This window comes from Anticarsia gemmatalis, chromosome 3, assembly GCF_050436995.1.
Source record: "Anticarsia gemmatalis isolate Benzon Research Colony breed Stoneville strain chromosome 3, ilAntGemm2 primary, whole genome shotgun sequence".
Lineage (NCBI taxonomy): Eukaryota > Metazoa > Arthropoda > Insecta > Lepidoptera > Erebidae > Anticarsia > Anticarsia gemmatalis.
The window spans coordinates 3,626,698-3,648,932 of record NC_134747.1 but is presented as its reverse complement, the minus strand read 5'-3'; the positions used below and the strand labels follow the sequence as shown (position 1 = coordinate 3,648,932).

Below are 22,235 nucleotides of genomic sequence, written 5' to 3'. Positions count from 1 at the left end.
TCAATATTTTTTTATTTATCGATTCATTGACTCTTGATAAGAAAATAAAACAAGCCAATATCTCTCTCTATTTCTATCTCCTAAATAAAGTGTTTGAAAAAGTTTGGACTGAAGCTGGTCTCCAAATGTTTTTGCCGGAGCTTAGGATTCTAATTTAGTTATTACAATATTAAAAGTAGAAAGTTAAAAACCTTTATTTAATGCTAGAATCTTTATCCCGAAAACATGAAATAGCGCAGAGCAAGTGAGTCTGTTGACATTACGCATTATGGAAATTATAAATGAAATTACTTGTATGCAAATTTGTATAAGTTATTTGTTATTTATAAGTAAAGAAAGTAAAATATCTCCTATTTTTGTAATCTAGTATCTATCTACAAAATATTTATAATCGAATTTGGACCAAATAAAATCGATTAATCAGGTAACTGTACATTCGCATTGGTGGACACATCACTAATTCTACAAACTTCATTTAAAGTTCAAGAAGATGCTGTGTCGACTTGTCAAAAAGGGTGATACTGTTTAGTTTTTCAGCAAAAAATCTTTTTATCGTGTACAATACGTACCAATGTTTTATAAATAGAGTTCGGGTATTATTTTTCGTTAACTTTGTTTTGATTATTTCAATCACAATGTCTCATCGGGATCCGGGTCCTATACCCAATAGATGGTTGAGGTGTCCACGAAAGGCGACGGGGCTGGTAGCAGATAAGTTTCTGGCTTTCAAGACGCCTTTAGGAACTCAATTTAATGATCAAGTACCCGAAGAAAACCGTTTTACGCCAGCCATGTTAATGGCTTACACAAAAAGCAGCAAAGTAAGTCATACTTTCATAATCAGCTGTTAAACTTCAATATGCAGGCAATTTATTTATAATGCAAAAAACAGCTATTTATCGTTAGCTTAGGTTATGTTATATTCAATAGCACATTATTATTGTCACAAAAACAAGTAGGCCTAAAACATTTGGCACTTATTACCAGGTTTCCAACTGAAAAAATCTATTTTTAGTTTGTGATTTGTTCTCACATTTATCACAGAAATTTAGTGTTTATGCTAGTTCTATTTCTTAGATAACTTTCACATAGCTGTTTTTTACTGTGAAAAGAGAGAAAATTAAAAAAAAATCCTTTATTTTTTAGATAAAACTTGGTCTATGGGTAGATTTAACGAACACAAGTAGGTTTTATAACAAAAATGAGGTGGAAGAGGCTGGATGCAGGTATAAGAAGATGAATTGCCGTGGGCATGGAGAAACACCTTCTCCGGAACAGACTAGGTAAATATAATCTTGTTTTTAAAGCACACTTGATATATTATATCATATTCTGTGATGGTTCTTTGGTCCACAACACAATTAATGTAAGGTTATAAGATGCTATATTATATGCCATGAGAGTTTATAAACTATATGATAGGTACATGAATTTGTTACAAAAATTGTCCTTAGAATAGTAATAAACGTACATCACTAACAAATTTCAGTGTTTATAATATTTGTAAATACATATTAAAACCAAAACTTTGGACTTTCAGAGAATTTATCCAACTGGTGAGTAGGTTCGTCAGTCAGAATCCTTTGGAGGCTATTGGTGTACATTGCACTCATGGCTTCAACAGAACTGGATTCCTACTGGTCTCATACATGGTGGAACAGTTGGACTGTGGTGTTGAGGCTGCCATTATTGAGTTTGCTAGAATAAGGTTAGTGTACTTTACTATACATTTATTTATTCTTTAGGAAACAAACAGCTTGTTAATCAAACAAAATAGGTTAATTTGAATATCTGTAACTTAAGACGTTGTCTAGAAGGGGCGAAATCGCCGCAGATCTATTTGCCCGAGTTCGTTTGCGTGTTACCAAGATGCTGGGCGCCCATACATTGTGTTTACATGCTTTGTCCGAGATTAAAATACGCGCGAAGCTCACGCTCCTTGTGGACAGAAATTTCGCCGCGAAATACGCTCGAAAGAATCACGGTGAATTTGTCTCTCAATGTCCCACTGCTGGGCAAGGGTCTCCTCCCATAATGATGAAGGGGTTAGGCCTGGAGTCCACACTGGCCAAGTGCAGTTTGACGACTTTGCATATCATGAAAATCTGTTTTAAAGTTAGGAGTTGCGTCACGATGTTTGTATTAAAGAATGTAGATAATAAAATATATGTCCCTATTGTTGTAGACCTCCAGGCATTTACAAGCAGGATTATTTAGAAGAGTTGTGCCGAAGATATGGTGATATTGAGGACACACCGCCAGCACCACCTTTGCCTGACTGGTGCCATGGTATGTGACACACATACATACACATATTCGGTTTGGTTCGGCAATATTTATCGAACAACAAAACAGACTAGGTAGAAGTAATTACTGCACCTGTTTGGCTTGTGCCGATCGGGTTCTTCTACACATATTCGGTTATGCCGCCCAGCTAGGCCGATTAATGCCGAACCGAATTATGTATGTAGCAAGCCTTACTAGTAGAAAAGTCGCTATATTTATGCCTATTATGAAAAATGTGATACTATTGAGATATTCTCTTTCAGAGGAAGAAGATGATGTTGATGATGATGCACCAAGTAATTCTCAGAACTCATCATCGTCGTCGTCAAAGTAAGTTGATTATAAATTATTGTTTTTAGCGTCTTTAAACAATACACATGGTAGACTAGTGTTTTTGCAATGGATTATCATGCCCAAACAGATTATCTCTCTCGCAAACAATATAACAATAAAAATGACACGAGTTAAGTACCAGAAATTCAGTAATTTTTCATTGGAATCATTTATGGATATGACAAAACCTATTCAATCACTGTTTAACTATGTCCTCAACTATCTATTACAGTCGTCAAAAGAAAGGCAAAGGTAGAAAAGAGACGACGCACAAGAAAGACATCTTCATGCCTGAGGTCCAAGGAGTGGAGCCGTTTGACACGCAGCCGCGGCTCAGTGAGGTTCAGAAGAAAACCCAGCAGCTTTGCAGGTGGAATACCACCGGGTTCCCGGGCTCGCAGCCTGTGTCCATGCAGAGGTCTAATTTGTTCAAACTGCATGAGAAACCTTATAGAGTGTCGTGGAAGGCTGATGGAGTTAGGTATGTAATTATGTATTCAATTTTATTGTTTTTTGTTATCAAAGTCTAATTAGTGTCTAGTCTAATTAGTTGCCGAGTTAAAATGACACTTTTCGGTCACCCATCTATAGAATTACTCATGATGAATGGTGGCACGAAACCCTTACAGCGTTACAAACATTTTTTTTTAAACTTGTGGCTGATTGTTTTTCTTGATTTTTTTTCCCTTAAATAGACAGCTCCTGCATTAAGAATTGCACTTGTGTTGCGAGGACTTTTATAAATATACCAACATCGGACCCAAAGTACAACAAGACCCGAAACAAGTATTTGTAGACCACACTAATAATTATTCCGTGTGGGAATCGAACCCACGACCTCCCAACGCAACTGTTGCGGCTTAGCGACCTAAACCACTGCACCACAGAGGCAGTCAATGTATTGATTTGTATTGATGTTGTTGTCAGGTTCATGATGCTGATCGACGGTGAAGACGAAGTATACATGTTGGACAGAGACAACTGCGTGTTTAAAGTCCACAACCTCAAGTTTGTACATCGTGATGAACTCACCAGACATTTAACTAATACTCTCCTTGATGGTGTAAGTTCGTTTATTTTATTTAGAAATGTTTAGTTATGTTTAAAAACTTTTCCAGAGCTAAATAATACTTTTCGAGAGGTAGGTCAAGACAACTTGTACTGACTAAAGTACGCTGAAACATACGAATGTTATGACTGCAGGTACAATAAAAACTAGAAACATTTTTTTTTCATGTTTTAGGGGTTATGTCAGAACTCGTAGAGCAAAAGATGTTGCTTATGATGTTAGCTAACAAGTTCTGCGAGGTTTATGGTGTTTTAAATATAACTTTTTCAAATTTCAATGCTCTGGTTCAAAAGACGGCCCCCTACATTTCGGTCTACTAGAAACCGGTAGTTCATTGTGTGTGGCTGGCATAAAGAAGGTTATCTATAAAGTTTGTTTTCAGGAAATGGTGATAGACGAATTGAATGGTGAAAAGATTCCTCGTTATTTGTGCTACGACATCATAAGCCTGGACGGCAATGACGTCAGCAAGATGGCGTTCTATCCGACACGACTCAACTATATTGAAAAAGAAATTGTTAATCCTAGGTAAGAAAAAGAAAACATTTGTTTTTAACCTTAGACGGTTCGGCATACATCGGCCTAGTCGGGCGGCAAAACCGATTATGTGTAAATGTGAATGTTTAAGAAAAATGCCGCGTCTCAATGTTTAAGCCGAATTGTGGCAATCGGACCCAAAGGAACTACCTGATGGGCACAAGCATTTTAAGCCATTAATATGTCCTACTGCTGGGCAATGGCCTACCGTCTTTCCTTTCAAACCTGTCTGTCCCGTGCCCTACTACACCACGATGGACCATGGAAATTATATTAAATCTGTATATAATTTAAAATCTTTACTATTTTTTCTCCAGACATAAGGCAATGGAGGCGGGTATAATACTAAAAGACTTGGAGCCATTCCGCGTGAGGTTGAAACAGTTCTGGGAGCTACCGATGGCGCGACAGCTGTTGGGAGAGAAGTTCGCCAAACAACTGCTGCACGAGCCCGACGGACTTATATTCCAGCCTGCTAAAGAGGTAAGAGCTATGGAGTATCTTATAAAAATAAGAAAGAGAAAAACTTTGATCTGACAATAAATATATTTTTATGTCACCGTATCAGACAAAAACGAGGTGTAAATTATTGCTGAGTTCGGTTTGGAAATTGAATTCATGACGTAGAAGACAATGTGGCGTCTATATTGTTCCTCACGCGGAATCAATTTGATAGAATACGCGATTTCTTTAATATGGCGTTTAAAATTTTAATTATATCCTTTATCAAAGTATTAATTTATTCTCTTACAGCCTTATATGCCCGGTCAATGTGACGATGTTCTGAAATGGAAGCCGAGTCACATGAACAGTGTCGACTTTAGGTTAAAAATCGTCGTAGATAGCGGCCCGGGGTAAGTTAACTCTTGTTTTGAGCTAAGAAAACGAATATAGGTCTCGCCAAACAACCTGAACACAAGTAGATGTTTTAGAAATCAAACTTAACGTAGACCAGTTCGAAGGACTTTCGGTTGACCGTTCTACCAATGGGGCGATCGAAGCGCAATTATGTCCCTCGCCGTGCCCTGCAATTCTTCCCTACCTTCAGACCTAAGAATTGTTTATTATTATATAGCGGAGTTATGTACTACGAGTCAAATCAGCTCGTCTTTATGAAATATCAAAAACACATTTTTGAGACCAATGAACGCCACTTGGTACGATCCTTACAAACTTCCTTTCCTTCATTCTCTTCTTACATAAATCTTGTCATACAGGACCGCCGATTACCACTTCTTACTTTATTTAATTTTAGTTGTAATTCAGACTTAATAAAACCCTTTTTTATTTCAGAATATTACCAACGAAAGTGGGCAAATTGTTCGTCGGTAAGCCAGAACAGCACTTCGCGACGATGAAAGTGACTAAGAACATGAAACATCTCGACAACAAAATCATCGAGTGCACGTATCAAAACGGAGGCTGGCAGTTTATGAGGGAGCGTACCGACAAATCCTTCCCCAATGGTTTTAAGACTGCTGAATGTGAGTAACAATGTTAATTGAGAAAGAGAAAAAAAATCTTATAATGTTACACCAATTGATATAGATTGCGCGTTGCGTGAACACGTATGTGCACGCAGACGGTTTCCGTGTGACCGCAACGTTTCCCATCGCAGGGATTTGATTATACGCAGTGTAACTATACTCGGGCCATTTGAAACGTGTGAACTAAGTCATGTCGTTTTGGAAATGGATCATCATAGGAATGTGTCACTTACACATTGTCACATTCCTATGATTATTTTGATTATGACGTATTTTGTACGTTTGTAACGACATTAGTATAGTTTTCGTTCCAAGACTAAGAGATAAATATAAAGAAAGATTATGAGAAACCATGTAAAAGTAAAAAAATATTTTTTTTTTTTGTACCTACATACAAATACACGACTTTTTCTATTACAGCTGTATGCCAGAGTATAAAAGAGCCAGTAACAAAGGAGATCCTACTAGACTTCATAGACAATCACCGTTTCCACGACGACTCGGACGTCATGCCGCCGCCGAAGCGCATGCGCCGATAGCGCTGTGACGTCACTGCACCAAACAATCATGTCACGCGAACACGGCTCGCATTGTTGATGTTATTTCAGTTAGAAAATCATTTTTAAAACACATTGTTTATTCTATAATAGAAAGGCAATATGATAAGTTATTTCGTTCTACAATATAAATAGTGGGTGACCAAGAGCAGAATTGTACCTGTTGCCAACAAACGCGACGTTAACGTTGCTTTGTCGCGGCGTTAACATTGCTTCGTCGCGACGTTGACGCTGCGCAAACGTTGGAAGAACGCCAACGCTCGTATAAACGCCAGTGGGATAACAGCCTAAGCAGTCCTTAAGTAGTTTTCGGGTTAATGAAATTCTTCCTAATTTCAACAACTTGTGTTATCATCTTAAATAACATCGACAATGCAGTCAGTATATCACTCATCTTGTTGTTATCAACACGACTTTATAATTAAATTAAGTTAAAATCGTAAGATCTTATTATAATAAAGCTTTGAACACAAAGCTTGTATGAATTGTTTGTTTTATTGAACCATGTTCTCATGTGGTTTGTCTCGCATCTGGATTGTTACGAATTAAATAATACAATTGGTTATTAATATAATTTATAGTACAATACTTGTGTCTTTTAATAATAAAGTATTATTACAGAATAATAGTTGTTAATTCCAAAAATTAAATAGACACAGTAGAAACCCTTTCACAGTTCCAATGATTCGGAAAACGCCTTTTAAACTATTAAATACCACACCAGTAACAAGAGATATATATTTATTATATAACAATGTATAAAAACTATATCTATATGTACTTAATTTACTCAGAAAATTGTTAGTTTCACTCATATTGTGCTATATAAATGGCAACAGGGAAAAGACAAAACAAATACCTTTTTTCTTTTGAAGTTATGTTAAAGATACAGGTAAGATTGATTTAAGATGTCTACGGGTAAGTTTCGCAGCTTATGAATAACTATCAGATAACCTACCTACTAAATAAAGTGATACCAAATGTATAAAAACCTACATATCATCACTATTATTCCCGCGTCTCGCCGTTTACAATGTTAGTCCCATGAAATAAGGAGCGTTTGGAAACGTCAATCGAAATATAGCATACTAGCTGACCCGCGCAACTTCGCTTGCGTCACATAAGAGAGAATGGGTCAGAATTTTCCATGTTTTTGTAACACTTCTACTGTTACTCTGCTCATATTGGTCGTAGCGTGATGATATAAAATATGCTTTTTTTTCACGAAAAATATTCTCAGAATTATTTAAGTCTCTTAGTATGACGAAGTCGCGCTAAGGCATATCCGCCATTAAAACAGTTGCCATGACAACGGAATTTTGTTAATTCAATGTCATTATAATATTGATTTTTCGCAACTTTGTTGAATTTTCTGAATTTTCCTGGAAATGCGCCATTTTCCCGGGATAAAAAGTAGCCTATGTCCTTTCTCGGGTATCAAAATATCTCCATACCAAATTTCATGCAAATTGGTTCAGTAGTTTAGACGTGATTGAGTAGCAGACAGACAGACAGACAGAGTTACTTTTGCATTTATAATATTAGTATGGAAGTATGGATTAGAATACGGGAATTAACGCGAACACGCATTTTACCTTAGAATGCCTGACGTTACGGCGCAGGTTGCACTTGCCGTGGTCGCAGGCTGTCTTATCAAAATTTTACATGAAAGGCTATCTGATGTCTATCCAGAAGCAGTTAAACTGGACCTAACGATAATAATTACAAATTGCAGTTAGCTAATATAACTTGCCATTTATCTTGACCGTCTACTTCAAGTTTCTTAACTTTATTCTCTTTGGTCAATTTACACAAATGATGGTTGACATTATAAGCAGCCGCTGGCCACAGATGTTCCGGTGTCTCTGTATAAATTATCTTGACTAGATCCATCTCGGTCAGTTGTTTATCAGCATTCATTTTTAAAGCTTTTAGTATTTGTTCTTCTCTTTGGTTTCTGTGTGATATGTAGTATTGAATTTTGGTGAGAGGGTCCTAAAACAATTAAAGTTGTGTAACTAAGTTCTAGGAAGTAGCAGAAAATTTAAGTGCAATGTGCAATATGATAGGTCTCATCACCTAAAGGAATGGTAAAGTAAAGAATGACATAAAAACATAGAATAACACAATTTTTTCAATGAGGGTATGCAGCAATCTGAGAACTCCACTAACTAAGGTACATACATACATTTTGTACACATAATCACTCCATCCCATAGAGGTAGGCACATAATTCAAGAGTTCATTAAAATTTATACTTTTAAACACAAGTCTCCAAAGAAGAGTAATAATTATATTAATCATTTATAAATAAAATTTATCAGTTAATTCACTTACATTTACAATATTCCCATGTCCCGGATAAATAACTTTAGGATCCAACGTCAATATTTTGGCCAAGCTCTTCATATAAGTGTACAAGTCTTCAAAGACCGCTGTACCTTCTCCCAGTATACAGTCACCACTGAACAGTATACCTTCTTCTAATAAAAACAATACTACATGGTCAGTCGTATGGCCTGGAGTGTGATGTACTTTGATAGTGGCGCCCTCTACTTTGATCTCTTGACCATCTGTTAGCCATTGCATTGCTATAGACTTGCCTAGAGGGACTTCTGGATCGTCATCCGGACTCCTTTTGTGCTTCCATACTTTTGCATGGTCTGAAATAAGAGTTGTGTGTTATTTCAAATTAAAAAACAAAAGTATTTCTCGAATTAAAAAGCATTTATTAAAAGTTAACAATTGAATGGAGTTTTATAACACTAGCAATGTAATTAAGGCAGTTTTAAGGTATGTATAATAATTGTAATACTTATGTATACTGCATAAAAACTTTTATTGAACAAATATTTTGTGTAATTTTCTTGCTCTTATTTAATAGGATTGATATAATACTCCATATTTAAGTTAAAAACCACTATATAATTTCATTCTACTCACCAGTAATAGTTCCATACAAGTCTTCAACTCCGCCTATATGATCATTGTGCCAGTGAGTGACAATAATATGTTCAATATTGACTTGTTCTGATTTCACTACATCTGCCAGGTACTGCTGGTATTCTGGCTTATCCTTCTCACCAGCATCTATTAGGATACGGCTGGAAAATGTATGAGAGTTAAACTTTATATACAAACTAGAAGGAGCATTAAATAGGCCTTAGGTATATGGTGGGTAATTATGACAAACTTTTAAAAACATTTTGTAAAAATAAAAGTTTGTTTCATAAAGTTTTGCATGTGCAAAAACAGCTGTAGAATAAGTAAATAAATTATTTCGTGTACTTACTTTTTTCCGGTACCAACCAAATATGTGTTGGTTCCTTGCAATGTCATATGCCCCGGATTACATCCTAGAATTCTTATTATACGATTTGATAGTTTCGTCACTGCTGGAATTACGGCTGCCATGGTTCACAAATTGGGTGTAAAGTCACAAAATCATGTAGGTATTATAATTTTTTTAAAGATAAGATACCAAGTGAGCTGTGTAAACTGCTTTTACGAAGTACGTGCTGATTTCATAACATCATTAAAAAACAGCCAGTAACTTTATAGAATGAATAAACTTAAAGAGCCGTAAAACACAACAATCGTATAACGTTGATATATCGTTATTTTTCAGCTACGTAATATAAAATTACGTGAATTTGAGGACTTTGAATTTACTGTTTTGTTATGACGTTTGACAGCAAATCCGTCAGCTGTTACTACATATTCGTTGATAAATAAAATTTATGTTATGATATTTGTTGTGTTATTACGGATTGAGTTTATTAAAAATATGTTTCTATTCTGAACATTATCTGTTTGGTCATAATTTTCGTGAAGATAAAACTAATTCAGACCACTTGCTCTTAGAAACTTGACAATTATAATTCTGTGTGAAATGAAACTTTGAGAATAATGTTGCTACTTTAATTAACATTTCCCTACATTTGAGGATAAATCTAGCCGACAGTTCTTATAAGGACTGACTAAAATGGTTTTTTTATGATTACCAGGGCCATAGTCATAGCACTATTTTCAAATTTACGTCTAATTGAAATAAACTTTTATAAATTTCTAATTGAAAATAGAGTAAATCTGATAATGCGTAAATATTTATTTTTAAATACAAGTGGTAAGCACCATCTTGAACATGACAATGAATTTTGTTTAAAAATTGTCAATTGGCTGTCATTTCCAGAAAAATGGCTGGTGCGCTGGCGAGGATAATTCAGGGAACAAAATCACATTTGGGTACATATTATGCTGTTTATCAATTCCAAATCATCTTTATAGTGTGACGATAATATGCTGAAATTTGTGAAGAGGGCTGTGGAGTTATGAAGTTATTGTTATTGTATGGGTGCGCAGCACGACTTACATAATTTTGACGTCTCGTTTTAGGCATTGTTGGCCCTCTGGCGAACATCAACAATGCGCCGGTGAGGTTCCAACAGACCCAGGCTCCTACGAAGAGCCACTATGGGCCTCTGGCCGACGCTGACAGGGTTTTCACGAACCTGTACGGTCGTCATGATTGGAGGTTGCGCGGAGCGATGGCCAGGGGAGACTGGTACAAGACCAAGGAGATCTTGCTCAAGGGCACAGACTGGATTGTCAGTAAGTATCATTTTAAATCAAAATGGAACAGTAATTTGTGTGAATGTTTGTTTGGTAAATGTAAACATGGTTACATTAGATTGCACAACCTTAAAATCAAATGCAATATGTGTGTGGTTTAAATGTGTTAAATATGATTATCTTAACTAAAAGAATAACTTTGAATGATATATTCACAGACATAACCTTAAATTATTATAAAGTTATAATTGTTAAGTGTGAATAGTCATATTAGTTAGTATTTATAAGGCAATCAGCTGTTCATCATGCATAAGTGTTAGTTTATATACAATGGCGATATTATTGTAACCATCAATATTTTACAATTAATAACATATTTTTTTCTAAACCGAGTGTTAGAATGTTGTGTAATTGACCTACTTGTGAATTGGGATGGTGTAAGGTATAGTGTAAAGAATTAACATTAGTTAATAATAGTTTTTACAAACACAGATAACACTTTTTCACAAAGAGGGTAGACTGATAATGTGATACAATAAATAAAACAATTTAACAGTTTTATTAAAGTTTTACTGCTAGGACTTTCCTTCAATTAATAATGAGATTTGACTGGAAGGGAACTCATTGGCACACTCAGTGATATGGTGTTATTTTGTATTCTGCAAGGTTTGGTTGGCCACCATGCATACCATGGAAATCTGTGTAAAGAAGTTTTAGCCGTGCAAGGTTTTCTTACATTACATTTTCACTTTTGTGTAGGTACTCATTATTTTGATTTCTATTACATCTGTATACAAGATAATATTGTATAATCATGGCTGAAATATATATCCTATATTATAAGTATGAAACTCAAATAGGTAACAATCTTTAGTTTATGTTAACAAGTAGGTAATATAAATAATAGTCAACAGTAGGTTTTATCTAGCAATGATAAATAACTACACATGTTTACATTTGTAAACTGCACAATACATTATAGAATCACGGTAAAATGCATAGCCTTAACAAAAACTTTTCTATTTGCTAGTTACCTAACTACCCTCAGTATTTTGTTTTTATTTAATTTTTTCCAATCCACAGAGAGACAGTAATGGATTGCCTCCTCATGTATGAAGGAATAGTTAGACCTTGAGTGCACCATCCTAACCAAGAGCTGGGTTGGGTTGGTGACTGTGCATATCCTCAAAAGATTTAAATAAACAAATTTTAGGAATGCATCACTATATTTTTCTTCACCATTAGAGCAAGTGATAATAATTATTTAAAAACTATCAGTCAATAGTTTAACTTCCGACATTTTCCAGATGAGCTCAAGACATCAGGTCTCCGTGGTCGCGGCGGCGCCGGTTTTCCCACCGGAATGAAGTGGTCCTTCATGAACAAGCCTTCAGACGGTCGTCCTAAGTACCTCGTCGTGAATGCCGACGAGGGAGAGCCGGGCACTTGCAAGGACCGTGAGATCATGAGACACGACCCACATAAGCTTGTGGAGGGGTGCCTGATCGCTGGCCGTGCTATTGGCGCTCAGGCTGCGTATATCTACATCAGAGGAGAGTTTTATAATGAAGCTAGCAACTTGCAAGTGGCTATTGCTGAGGTGGGTAATGTTGTGCCAGGAATTACTTCTTGATACAATTTTTAGCAGTTTATGTGACCTTTGGCCCTATACATTTGCAGTCCTAGCAGTGACTATACTACTTACGTACATAAAATCATGCCTTGATCCAATAGTGGTAGGCAGTGACTTTACTAAAATAGCTGATTAATCCATCCAACATAAGTTGTTCATAGCTAATTGAATGACTAACCCCCGGTTTCTGAGTATATTTAGCGGTAGTTTATCTATTCAATAGGTTTTTTTTAATATGAGTTTTGACACTATTGACCTCAGAAACGGCATAAGTCTCAATGACATACATTAACAGATTTGTAAAACAATGTAAACTGTACCACATTCAAAGATTATTAATATTGAGTTAAACTAGCAATCTGTTTATCTATCAATACAATTATGATACCTTTATTATTTCGGACTTATTTGCACAATCGATGTTACCCAATTCATTAAACATAATAGCCTTAGTAGCCTATAAATATCAAACAAAATCATTCTCCTTTTCCAGGCGTACCAAGCGGGTCTTCTCGGCAAGAACGCGTGTGGTTCAGGCTACGACTTCGACGTGTTCGTGCACCGCGGCGCCGGCGCCTACATCTGCGGCGAGGAGACCGCCCTCATCGAGTCTATTGAAGGCAAGCAGGGCAAGCCCAGGCTGAAGCCTCCATTCCCCGCTGATATTGGACTGTTCGGATGCCCAACTACCGTCAACAATGTGGAGACTATTGCGGTTGCTCCTGTAAGTAAATTAATTAGTACATTGATTATGATTTACTGAATTCTCTTATTAAGATGCAACTTTTACATCATATTGTTTTGTAAATTGTTTAGTTTTATGAAAATATAACAGTTCGATTATGGATATTTTGTTAATTATAAATCTTTGTTTACTATCGCCACTTTGAGGAAATATAAACTTAACAGCATCCATTACCAAAAACTTGTATTTAAGAGTACGGCAATATTTAATAAACAACAAAACCGACTCGACTCACTAGTTCGGCCGATCGAGTTCAAGTACATATGTTCGGTTTTGCCGCCCGGCTAGGCCGATTAATGCCGAATGGAATATGTGTGTAGCAAGCCTAACAAACGAATCTTTAGTTAAACGACAAGAAGTTGAGATTGACAACTAAACTATCATCTTTACGAATTAAATTCCTTTAAACTTCACTTATATTATACTCTATTCCTTCCAGACAATCTGTCGTCGCGGTGGAACATGGTTCGCATCATTCGGGCGTCCTCGTAACTCCGGTACTAAGTTGTTCAACATCTCCGGTCACGTGAACACGCCGTGCACCGTGGAGGAAGAGATGAGCATCCCGCTAAAGGAGCTGATCGAGCGCCACGCGGGCGGCGTCATCGGCGGATGGGATAACTTACTCGCTATTATCCCCGGAGGCTCTTCTACTCCGCTTATTCCTAAGGAGTGAGTAAAGTATTTAAAACTATTAAAAGTACGCATTACTTTCTTAGTTCACAGTTAAATGGAAGTGACCACTATGACAAATTGACAAAATACTATTGTATAGTGGGGTTGCCTTAGGTCATGATTTTGATGACAGAAAACGCATTAATAACATATTTATCTGTTCAACCTTTATTTAAAATAGATTTTCAACGATTTAATTATAAAATTATCGTTGTTATTTCCCCTGATATCCAACCTCAATTCACATTCACACAAACGTTACGATTGGCCACGATAAAAAAATAACACGCTCTAAAATCCTGAAACTACATAATCCCTATTTCGTCCTTCAATGAGTCATAAAAAGTAATGTCATAGCAACAGATTAAAAAAAATCAGGTAGAATGCTTAAATCGAAAACCTTTGCAGGTAACAACTGGCCTACAGGTAGACAATATCTTTTTACCTGATCCAATCTTATTGTGTATTTTCTTTTCTTAACAATTTACAATTGTAAGCTGCTTAACTTCGAAATAAGTGATTTTTTCTATACTTTCGTTAAGTATCTATTATTTGATTATCTGACAATGGACAGCTGAAAGTATGAGGCCCTTTCTGAATGGATTTATGAAGATAAATAGGTTTATAGAAATGACCGATTTCGATTTATTTTGACATGAACAAAAAAATACACATTTTCAATTATTGTTAAAAGTTCTATAAAATAAAACATATATCAATTTCTGACATATAATTATCACTTTCTTACTGCTGAATATACTGTAAATAATAGCTTCAAAAAAGTATTAAGCTGTAGCCTTTTACCTGACATTATTTATTTACCTGTAATAACCTGTATAAATAATTACTTACTAGAAATGATGTTAGATCTGCACGAAATGTTCATAGTTCTCACTTTTGAGGCATATCCACACAACTTTTCATTACATACATAAAAGCGTCTAAAATTGTTGACCAGATCTAACAGATATACAGTAAACTCCAAATTATTATTATTAGTTTATACCATCTTACTGCTGGGCCAAGACATCCCCTGCATACCCAAATATATTTTTATTACTATCTTATATACTGGTGGGTAAAGGCTACCCCATAACCACTTAACCTTTCGTATGCCAGAACTCAGGTCTGCGCGCCAATTTTTGAAGCTTCGTATGCCGTAACATCTGTAACTATCATACCGTAGATCTGCGCGATATAGACGCAACTCGCGATTAAAATGACGCGGCAGATGGGACATTTTTGACGCGGCGCGGGTCCGGCATATGAAAGGTTAAAAGACCTTACTCACTACCTCAAGTATCAATACTAAATCATTCCTTCACATTACAGCGTGTGCTCCACCGTGCTAATGGACTTCGACGCGCTGGTGGCAGCTCAGACATCGTTCGGTACCGCCGCCATCATCGTGATGGACAAGTCGACGGACATCGTGAAGGCCATCGCGCGCCTCATCATGTTCTACAAGCACGAGTCGTGCGGACAGTGCACGCCGTGCAGGGAGGGCGTGTCGTGGATGAACAAGATTATTTACAGGTATATAATTATGTACTTTATTAAGTATCTACGTGAAAAGCTGTTTACAATATTAGGTCGGGGAAATATCTTTTCGCAAGTATGTGTGAACTTGTAATAAAATCTCTTTGGCTTCAAGAATCACAAATGAGTACACGGTTCATTAGGTTTCTTTCGGTGAGCTCGTGAGGGACCCAAATATCGAGCCTTTTTTGTGTAGAGAATATTTTATTACAAGTTCATACATACTATAATGCGAAAAGACTTTTTCGCCGACCTAATATGAGTTAAATAACCTACGGTCAACCGGGTTATTCATGTAGTTCAGCTCGCATGTGAGTAATTTGGGTAAAATCAAGTCATATCGAATACGAATTTAGAAAGAAGGTAGTCCTGTATTCATGATCCTGGCTTTTAACTATCTGAGATATTTGTTTACGAAAATCGGTTTAGTGGTTTAACCTCGAAACTGCTACAGACAGACTTTTTTTAGTGGTCCATGACACTTGGGGTTTTGTTACGCCAATGTTAATTATCAATGAACCGATTGTCTCGGTTCACTTTGTCACAGGTTCAATTACCTGGTCAAACCAAAAATAATTATAGTATAGTTGATATAAAATACTGTTACAACACTAAAATAATTCTGTACTAAAATCAAGATATAAAAATAATTATAATCACATACTAAATCAAATCGTACCAACATACAAGTATGTTAATATCATCCTGTACAAAACCTCGACCTACAAATAATTTCACACGTGCATGCACTATGCAATTGTAAAGACAATTTGACCTACAAAAACTTTCAAGGTCAAAACATAAAGCATATTGCACAATGATATTAGTCTCAAACACTAATGACTAGTGCTTTTGTCATCACTGGCGCAGTGGGTAATGAAGTCATTACTAATGTGACGTGGATTCGATTCTCGTTTGAAATGTTTGTGCAATTCACTAAGAGTGGGTTTTTTTAATGGGGTGTCCATTTTATTGCCTAATGAATTTTTGCGCCGATCATTCTTGGGTTCAATTTCCAGGGAGGGCAAGTATCGGTGTTATTGACAACACTCGTAGTAATTTTCTATAGGTTAGTAATAATAATATCACTTAGATATTTGTCCTATGTAGTGCTAATATAGATTTTCTTTTATAGAAAAGAAGGAAGGTAAAAAATCATCTTTGAAAAATTAAATATTATCATGGCTTAAAAAGTACATAATCCTTAAAAAATGGATTACACAGCCTTAAAAACTCAATTGTTTTAAAACATTTCTAAAACCGAAGCTTAAAACAATCCCAGATTAAAAAACGTTCGAAACAATAAACATTGTTTTAATCCGACCTCAAAAACTTAATCTCTTTTTTATTATAAAATAAAAAGTATATTTGTATAAATGTTTGTTGAAAACAACACGTGTTTTGATCTGTGCTTATCCTATTGTTACAGATTTGTGGAGGGTAATGCGTCGCCTAAAGAAATCGACTTGTTATGGGAGATCTCCAAACAGATTGAAGGTGCGTATTAAAATACTTTTATTATTGTTAAAATTTAATTTTAGAGTTTCAAACAGACAAAGCAAGATCTCACGTTCGCTGTAAAGGTGAATTTAATAACGTGTGTTGTCGTTTTGTTGCGTATCTATGTTGAAAAATTTGACCCAAAAAAACAAAATCTAATTTCTTAAAAGTATAACAATATTTTCACGAATTTAAAAGAAAACTCATAGTATTTTTATGAAAATAGACTTCTTTAGCTGTGACTATGTTTGTAGAGGCGTGAGACACGTTTATACTTAGCTTGTCCCTAGACCTTTTATAATATTTCGCAACAATCATGCACATTTAAATTGAACGTCACTTAGTATCTCAAATTGTCTAAAGTATTACACAATATAAACCATATGCGAACAATAATATTGTGTAACATTTAATATTATGCAATATTATTTATTGTCTAGGGACTTCTTTGACAAGGTAAAATAAGCTATAATCTTTAGTTACTATGTAAAACTATCATCATACAGACAACGAACATTTTGCAACTTCATTGTCCTTTGCAAAGGACATCGCAGATAACATCAACAGTTGATCATCCTGTAATAAAATAATAAAACTGAACCATGACCTACAAATATTTCACACGTCACTGTTTGAATAGAACGACCTACACAGAATCAAGGTCAATGTACAAGTACCCACATTATGGGCATTATACAAATGACATTATGTTGAAGAAAAGATTGACTCAATTTTAATGTTGCGTTCGTTGATTGGATTGTAGTTTCAGTTTCATATGAGTTATATAAATTGCTTTAATGGCATTGAAATGAAATGATTTAAAATCAATCCTCGTTGATATAAAATGAATGAATGAAAAAATAAAAAATAAACACAAGTGCTAGGTGCGGGTTGGATTAGCACATGACGGGTTCCGTACCATTATTTATATAAACGGTGAAAAAAAACACCTTTGAATATATTTTGTTGTATTTTTTGTTATCATACATACATCATCTGTGAAAAAATCAACTATCTAACTAAACTAGTCCCAAAAATTAAGGGATATAAAAAAAGAATCCAAATTTTTGGGTGATTTTCAACAAGCTGTAACTCCGAGGAAAATGGTCGTACAGAAAAAATAAAAAAAACAAATTGTAGCTTCAAGTGTCTAATTTTTAGATATGACCATGAAAATTTTTTGTCACGGCCAGGTCTGGAGAAATCCAACGAAAACTACCAAAAAAAAATTTTTCAAAATTTTTTCCCTCCTAAAAAAAGGTCCACGGGCTTCAAAAATTTTTTTTTGATTCTTTCGTTCTAAATTTCTTTTAGAAAATTTAATCCTCTTTAATTTGCCGTATTCAAAAAGCCTGTACGACGATTTGCCACGGAGTTATCGTCAATCAAAGCAAAAAAGTTATTTTTGACTTTGATATTCAATAACTCCGGAAATAATGATCGTACAGGAAATCAAAGGAGGGTTTTGAAAACTGCACAATATTCTCTATAAGAAAATGTAAATGTAAACATCAAATCAAATCGCGTGCCTATGCTCACTCCACGACAACGTCGAGCCCGATTGGCTTATGCGCATGACCATCACGATTGGGGTCGTAGACAGTGGACCAGTGTCTTATGGACTGACGAATCTCGATTTTGACTTCATGGCAGCCATAGACGATCTCTCGTTTTGCGATTTGCTTTTTAATCGAAAAAATAAAGATTTTAGAGAGAAAAAAAAATGTTTATTAAAAAAATTAATAAAAATCACAAAATTGCTCACAAAGGTGATTTTTGCAACAACAAAGAATTTGAAGCTTCGGGCACAATGAAAAAAAAATCGCAGCGCTTTGAATTTTTGAGGGATATTAGGGGACACTTTGAGGTTGAAAAATTACCGATTATATTCTTCGTTCATCGATTTTATCCAAAGTTATACCAAGTTATCCAAATATCCTTAATTTCGCGAATTTTTGTCTTTTTTTCAGTCCGAGGTTTCAATTCAAAAAAAAATTTTTTCTTAAAAGATGTTTACATTTTCTTATAGAGAATATTGTGCAGTTTTCAAAACCCTCCTTTGATTTCCTGTACGATCATTATTTCCGGAGTTATTGAATATCAAAGTCAAAAATAACTTTTTTGCTTTGATTGACGATAACTCCGTGGCAAATCGTCGTACAGGCTTTTTGAATACGGCAAATTAAAGAGGATTAAATTTTCTAAAAGAAATTTAGAACGAAAGAATCAAAAAAATATTTTTGAAGCCCGTGGACCTTTTTTTAGGAGGGAAAAAATTTTGAAAAATTTTTTTTTGGTAGTTTTCGTTGGATTTCTCCAGACCTGGCCATGACAAAAAATTTTCATGGTCATATCTAAAAATTAGACACTTGAAGCTACAATTTGTTTTTTTTATTTTTTCTGTACGACCATTTTCCTCGGAGTTACAGCTTGTTGAAAATCACCCAAAAATTTGGATTCTTTTTTTATATCCCTTAATTTTTGGGACTAGTGTATAACGATTTTACGGTTCATAAGATACAGATAGCGCATCTTAGTAATAGGGTCCCGTTTCTAACCGGTACGGAACCCTAAAAGGATCACAAATAGGTTTATTACTACACATTTTATCTTAAGGACACTACCATTCTGTCAAAGATAACAGATAGATTCCTATCTAAGATTAACACGTCACATCATTTATCTACCATTAACTGATTTCGGATAGAATTGTTATCCATGAATGAGTTTTATAAAACCATATATACTGATAAAAATATATTTCTTTAGTAAGTACAAAGATAGGGCATAGAAAACAGCTGTTTTGCTGTGAACTTTGAAAATTGAAAGTCACCTTGCATCAAAACTGACAAAAATATTGCACAATATGTACCCTAAACGGACATTTATATTGTGCAATATTTCATGTTGTGTAATATTATGAGTAGTCTAGGGGCCGTAGGGTACTTTGCCATGGATGCGTACTGTGGATAGTTGCGAGTGGTGTTGCTGTGTGTTTCTTTTCGGCAGCGTATCATTCTAGCACATTTTTCTCACACCGCTACATATATTAGTATTGGTGGAAACGGTCAAATAGTTTTATATCTCTGGTCGAAAGGTAGGCCTTAGACCAATATAGTATGACTTGTATTGTATCTCATATATTAGAGTTATTGTAGGTATACATCATAGTGTGACGTCACAATGTATAGTAAAAACATTATCTGTGTAAACAGAATTTTTAAAAACAAAACTGTGATAGAGAATTTGAATAAATTGATAAAAGATTTTTTGACTAGTCACTTCCGTCCAGACAGATTACGAACATTACAATCACATAACTTAATCAATAACTATATTATATCAATAAGATAGATATATCAGTTTCCCGAATATAACAATAGAGAACTCGGCAATATTCGTGTGCATTTTTTATTATTTTCAGTAAAAATTTTATTGTCATCATTGTTTATCCTACTACTATTATAAACACGAAATTGTATAGATGTATATTTGTTACTCCGTCACGCAAAAACTTGTAAATGGATTTACATGTGGATACTGGATACTGGATACTACAACACATGGGATAGTTCCTTTCTTTTCCGGGAAATATTTTTACGCGGATTAAGTCACTGGCAGAACCCAGTTATATTATATTTAAGATATGTATTACTTCTATTATATTTTTAACTCTTTTTGTTCGTACAGGTCACACAATCTGCGCGCTGGGTGACGGCGCGGCGTGGCCGGTGCAGGGTCTCATCCGTCACTTCAGACCCGAGCTCGAGGCGCGCATGCAGGCCTACGCGTGCCAGCACGGCGCCAGCAAGGCCGAGAGACTTTACTAGACACCTGACAACATACAGACACAAATGCACCGTGTTGTGATGGGAACATGTATCACTTTTGATTAAGTAGCAAATCCAGGCAGAGTTTAAAATAAAGGGAAATAACACCCCCAAATAAAAAATAATATTCTGTTCTTGTATATTTGTATTTAACAAGGCCTCGAGAATATACTAGGTTGATATAAGAGCGGCAATTCAGTTTTAAAAATCTGGATTTGTTACCAAAAGTAGGCACTTCTATCCTTCAAGCTAGAAGGTCGAATATCGCATCAAACGTAGTAAATATTTGTTCACAACGCTATAATGATGTCTTAAATTGTAGAGCGAATCTATGTTATAGCTTAATTTATGTAAATAACAAATCAAAGAATTAAATGATTTTTATAAAACTTGCTGATTTTGACTTGACCTTTCAAAAGAACCATTGTCCGAAAGTGTAATCTTTACACAAGTTTATAAAAAGATAATAAAGAATTAACGGCTATTTGCTTAGATAAAGGGCTCTAGTTTCAAAAAGCATTTTTATCAGAAGTATTGAGAACATTTCCTATTTCACAACATGGCGCAATGTAGCGAATTGATACAAAGTAGTTAGTAACAAGTATTTACAACTATGTCACCACCTGTTGTAATTCTAATTATGTCTTATATTTTCCTACTCATTTTCGATGTGATTTTTTATCTCTCCTCATGTTTTTTTAACCGCCTCTAAGAAATCAAGACAACATTTGTATCATTTATAAAATCTTCAATGCCGCAATTGGTTTTATTATAAAAATGTATAATTGTATAATCTACATGAAATCGACTTAACCTTGTGACAAAAATGTCTCCTAACATTCGCATACGGGTGATCACGTAATTTATAGTTAATTTTGTAAAATATTGTAACTAGAAATAAATGTTCTGAGAATTATTTATTCTGTTTTATTTTAAACAAGGTATAAAACAGGTAGGTAATAAAGTTAATGCGTAAATGCAGATGCACGTTTTAAATAATATTAAAAAAACTTGCGTCCTGTAGGATGATAATATAATATCATGGAAAACTAATGCCGATCAATTTTTCTTATAAAACAAAAAATATTCTAACACAGTGCTACTTTTATATTCAATGGTATCTAAACCTTATGGTTCTATCTATAAGGTCGAAATTCAAATGCGGATAGTGTTATGTATAAAGGCATTATATAAAATCTATATTTACGTAAACAAAAATAATGCATCTAGTTTTATTGGGATGACTACCGTAGGGCGTTGGTGTGAAAGACTTACATCATACTCTATTATTACGACTCAGGTGTAGTACTAATATTAATAACGAGAAATATTTATAGAAATGGAGCGCAACGATGTATTGCTCATAAAGTTATTAGGTATACTTTCGACAGGCTTGATTCCCAACCGCCACAAAAATTGTGTATCAAAATCAAATCATTCATTTAGGTCAAATATTGACATTCATGATAGTC

General features: G+C 35.0%; 3 protein-coding genes across 3 annotated transcripts; 2 read left to right on the top strand and 1 right to left on the bottom strand.

Annotated features, from left to right (window-relative positions):
• The first annotated feature begins 466 nt into the window (after positions 1-466).
• mRNA-cap (RNA guanylyltransferase and 5'-phosphatase mRNA capping enzyme) lies at positions 467-6,696 on the top strand. Its single transcript, XM_076135841.1, has 12 exons — positions 467-821; positions 1,147-1,283; positions 1,541-1,708; positions 2,186-2,289; positions 2,550-2,616; positions 2,852-3,100; positions 3,547-3,682; positions 4,071-4,216; positions 4,543-4,708; positions 4,979-5,079; positions 5,519-5,709; positions 6,133-6,696. Exons 1-12 carry the CDS (start codon positions 636-638, stop codon positions 6,249-6,251), a joined length of 1,770 nt encoding a protein of 589 aa, XP_075991956.1. The 5' UTR covers positions 467-635; the 3' UTR covers positions 6,252-6,696.
• Positions 6,697-6,866: 170 nt separating this feature from the next.
• On the bottom strand, positions 6,867-9,976 carry LOC142987222 (beta-lactamase-like protein 2 homolog). Its single transcript, XM_076135842.1, has 4 exons — positions 9,562-9,976; positions 9,213-9,373; positions 8,607-8,932; positions 6,867-8,264 (listed from the first exon to the last, which is right to left on the bottom strand). The coding sequence occupies exons 1-4, from the start codon at positions 9,681-9,683 to the stop codon at positions 7,992-7,994; spliced, it is 882 nt and encodes a 293-aa protein (XP_075991957.1). The 5' UTR covers positions 9,684-9,976; the 3' UTR covers positions 6,867-7,991.
• Positions 9,977-10,402: 426 nt separating this feature from the next.
• On the top strand, positions 10,403-21,679 carry ND-51 (NADH dehydrogenase (ubiquinone) 51 kDa subunit). Its single transcript, XM_076135839.1, has 8 exons — positions 10,403-10,514; positions 10,665-10,880; positions 12,149-12,441; positions 12,968-13,198; positions 13,659-13,891; positions 15,227-15,430; positions 16,863-16,930; positions 20,624-21,679. Exons 1-8 carry the CDS (start codon positions 10,466-10,468, stop codon positions 20,761-20,763), a joined length of 1,434 nt encoding a protein of 477 aa, XP_075991954.1. The 5' UTR covers positions 10,403-10,465; the 3' UTR covers positions 20,764-21,679.
• The last annotated feature ends 556 nt before the right edge of the window (positions 21,680-22,235 follow it).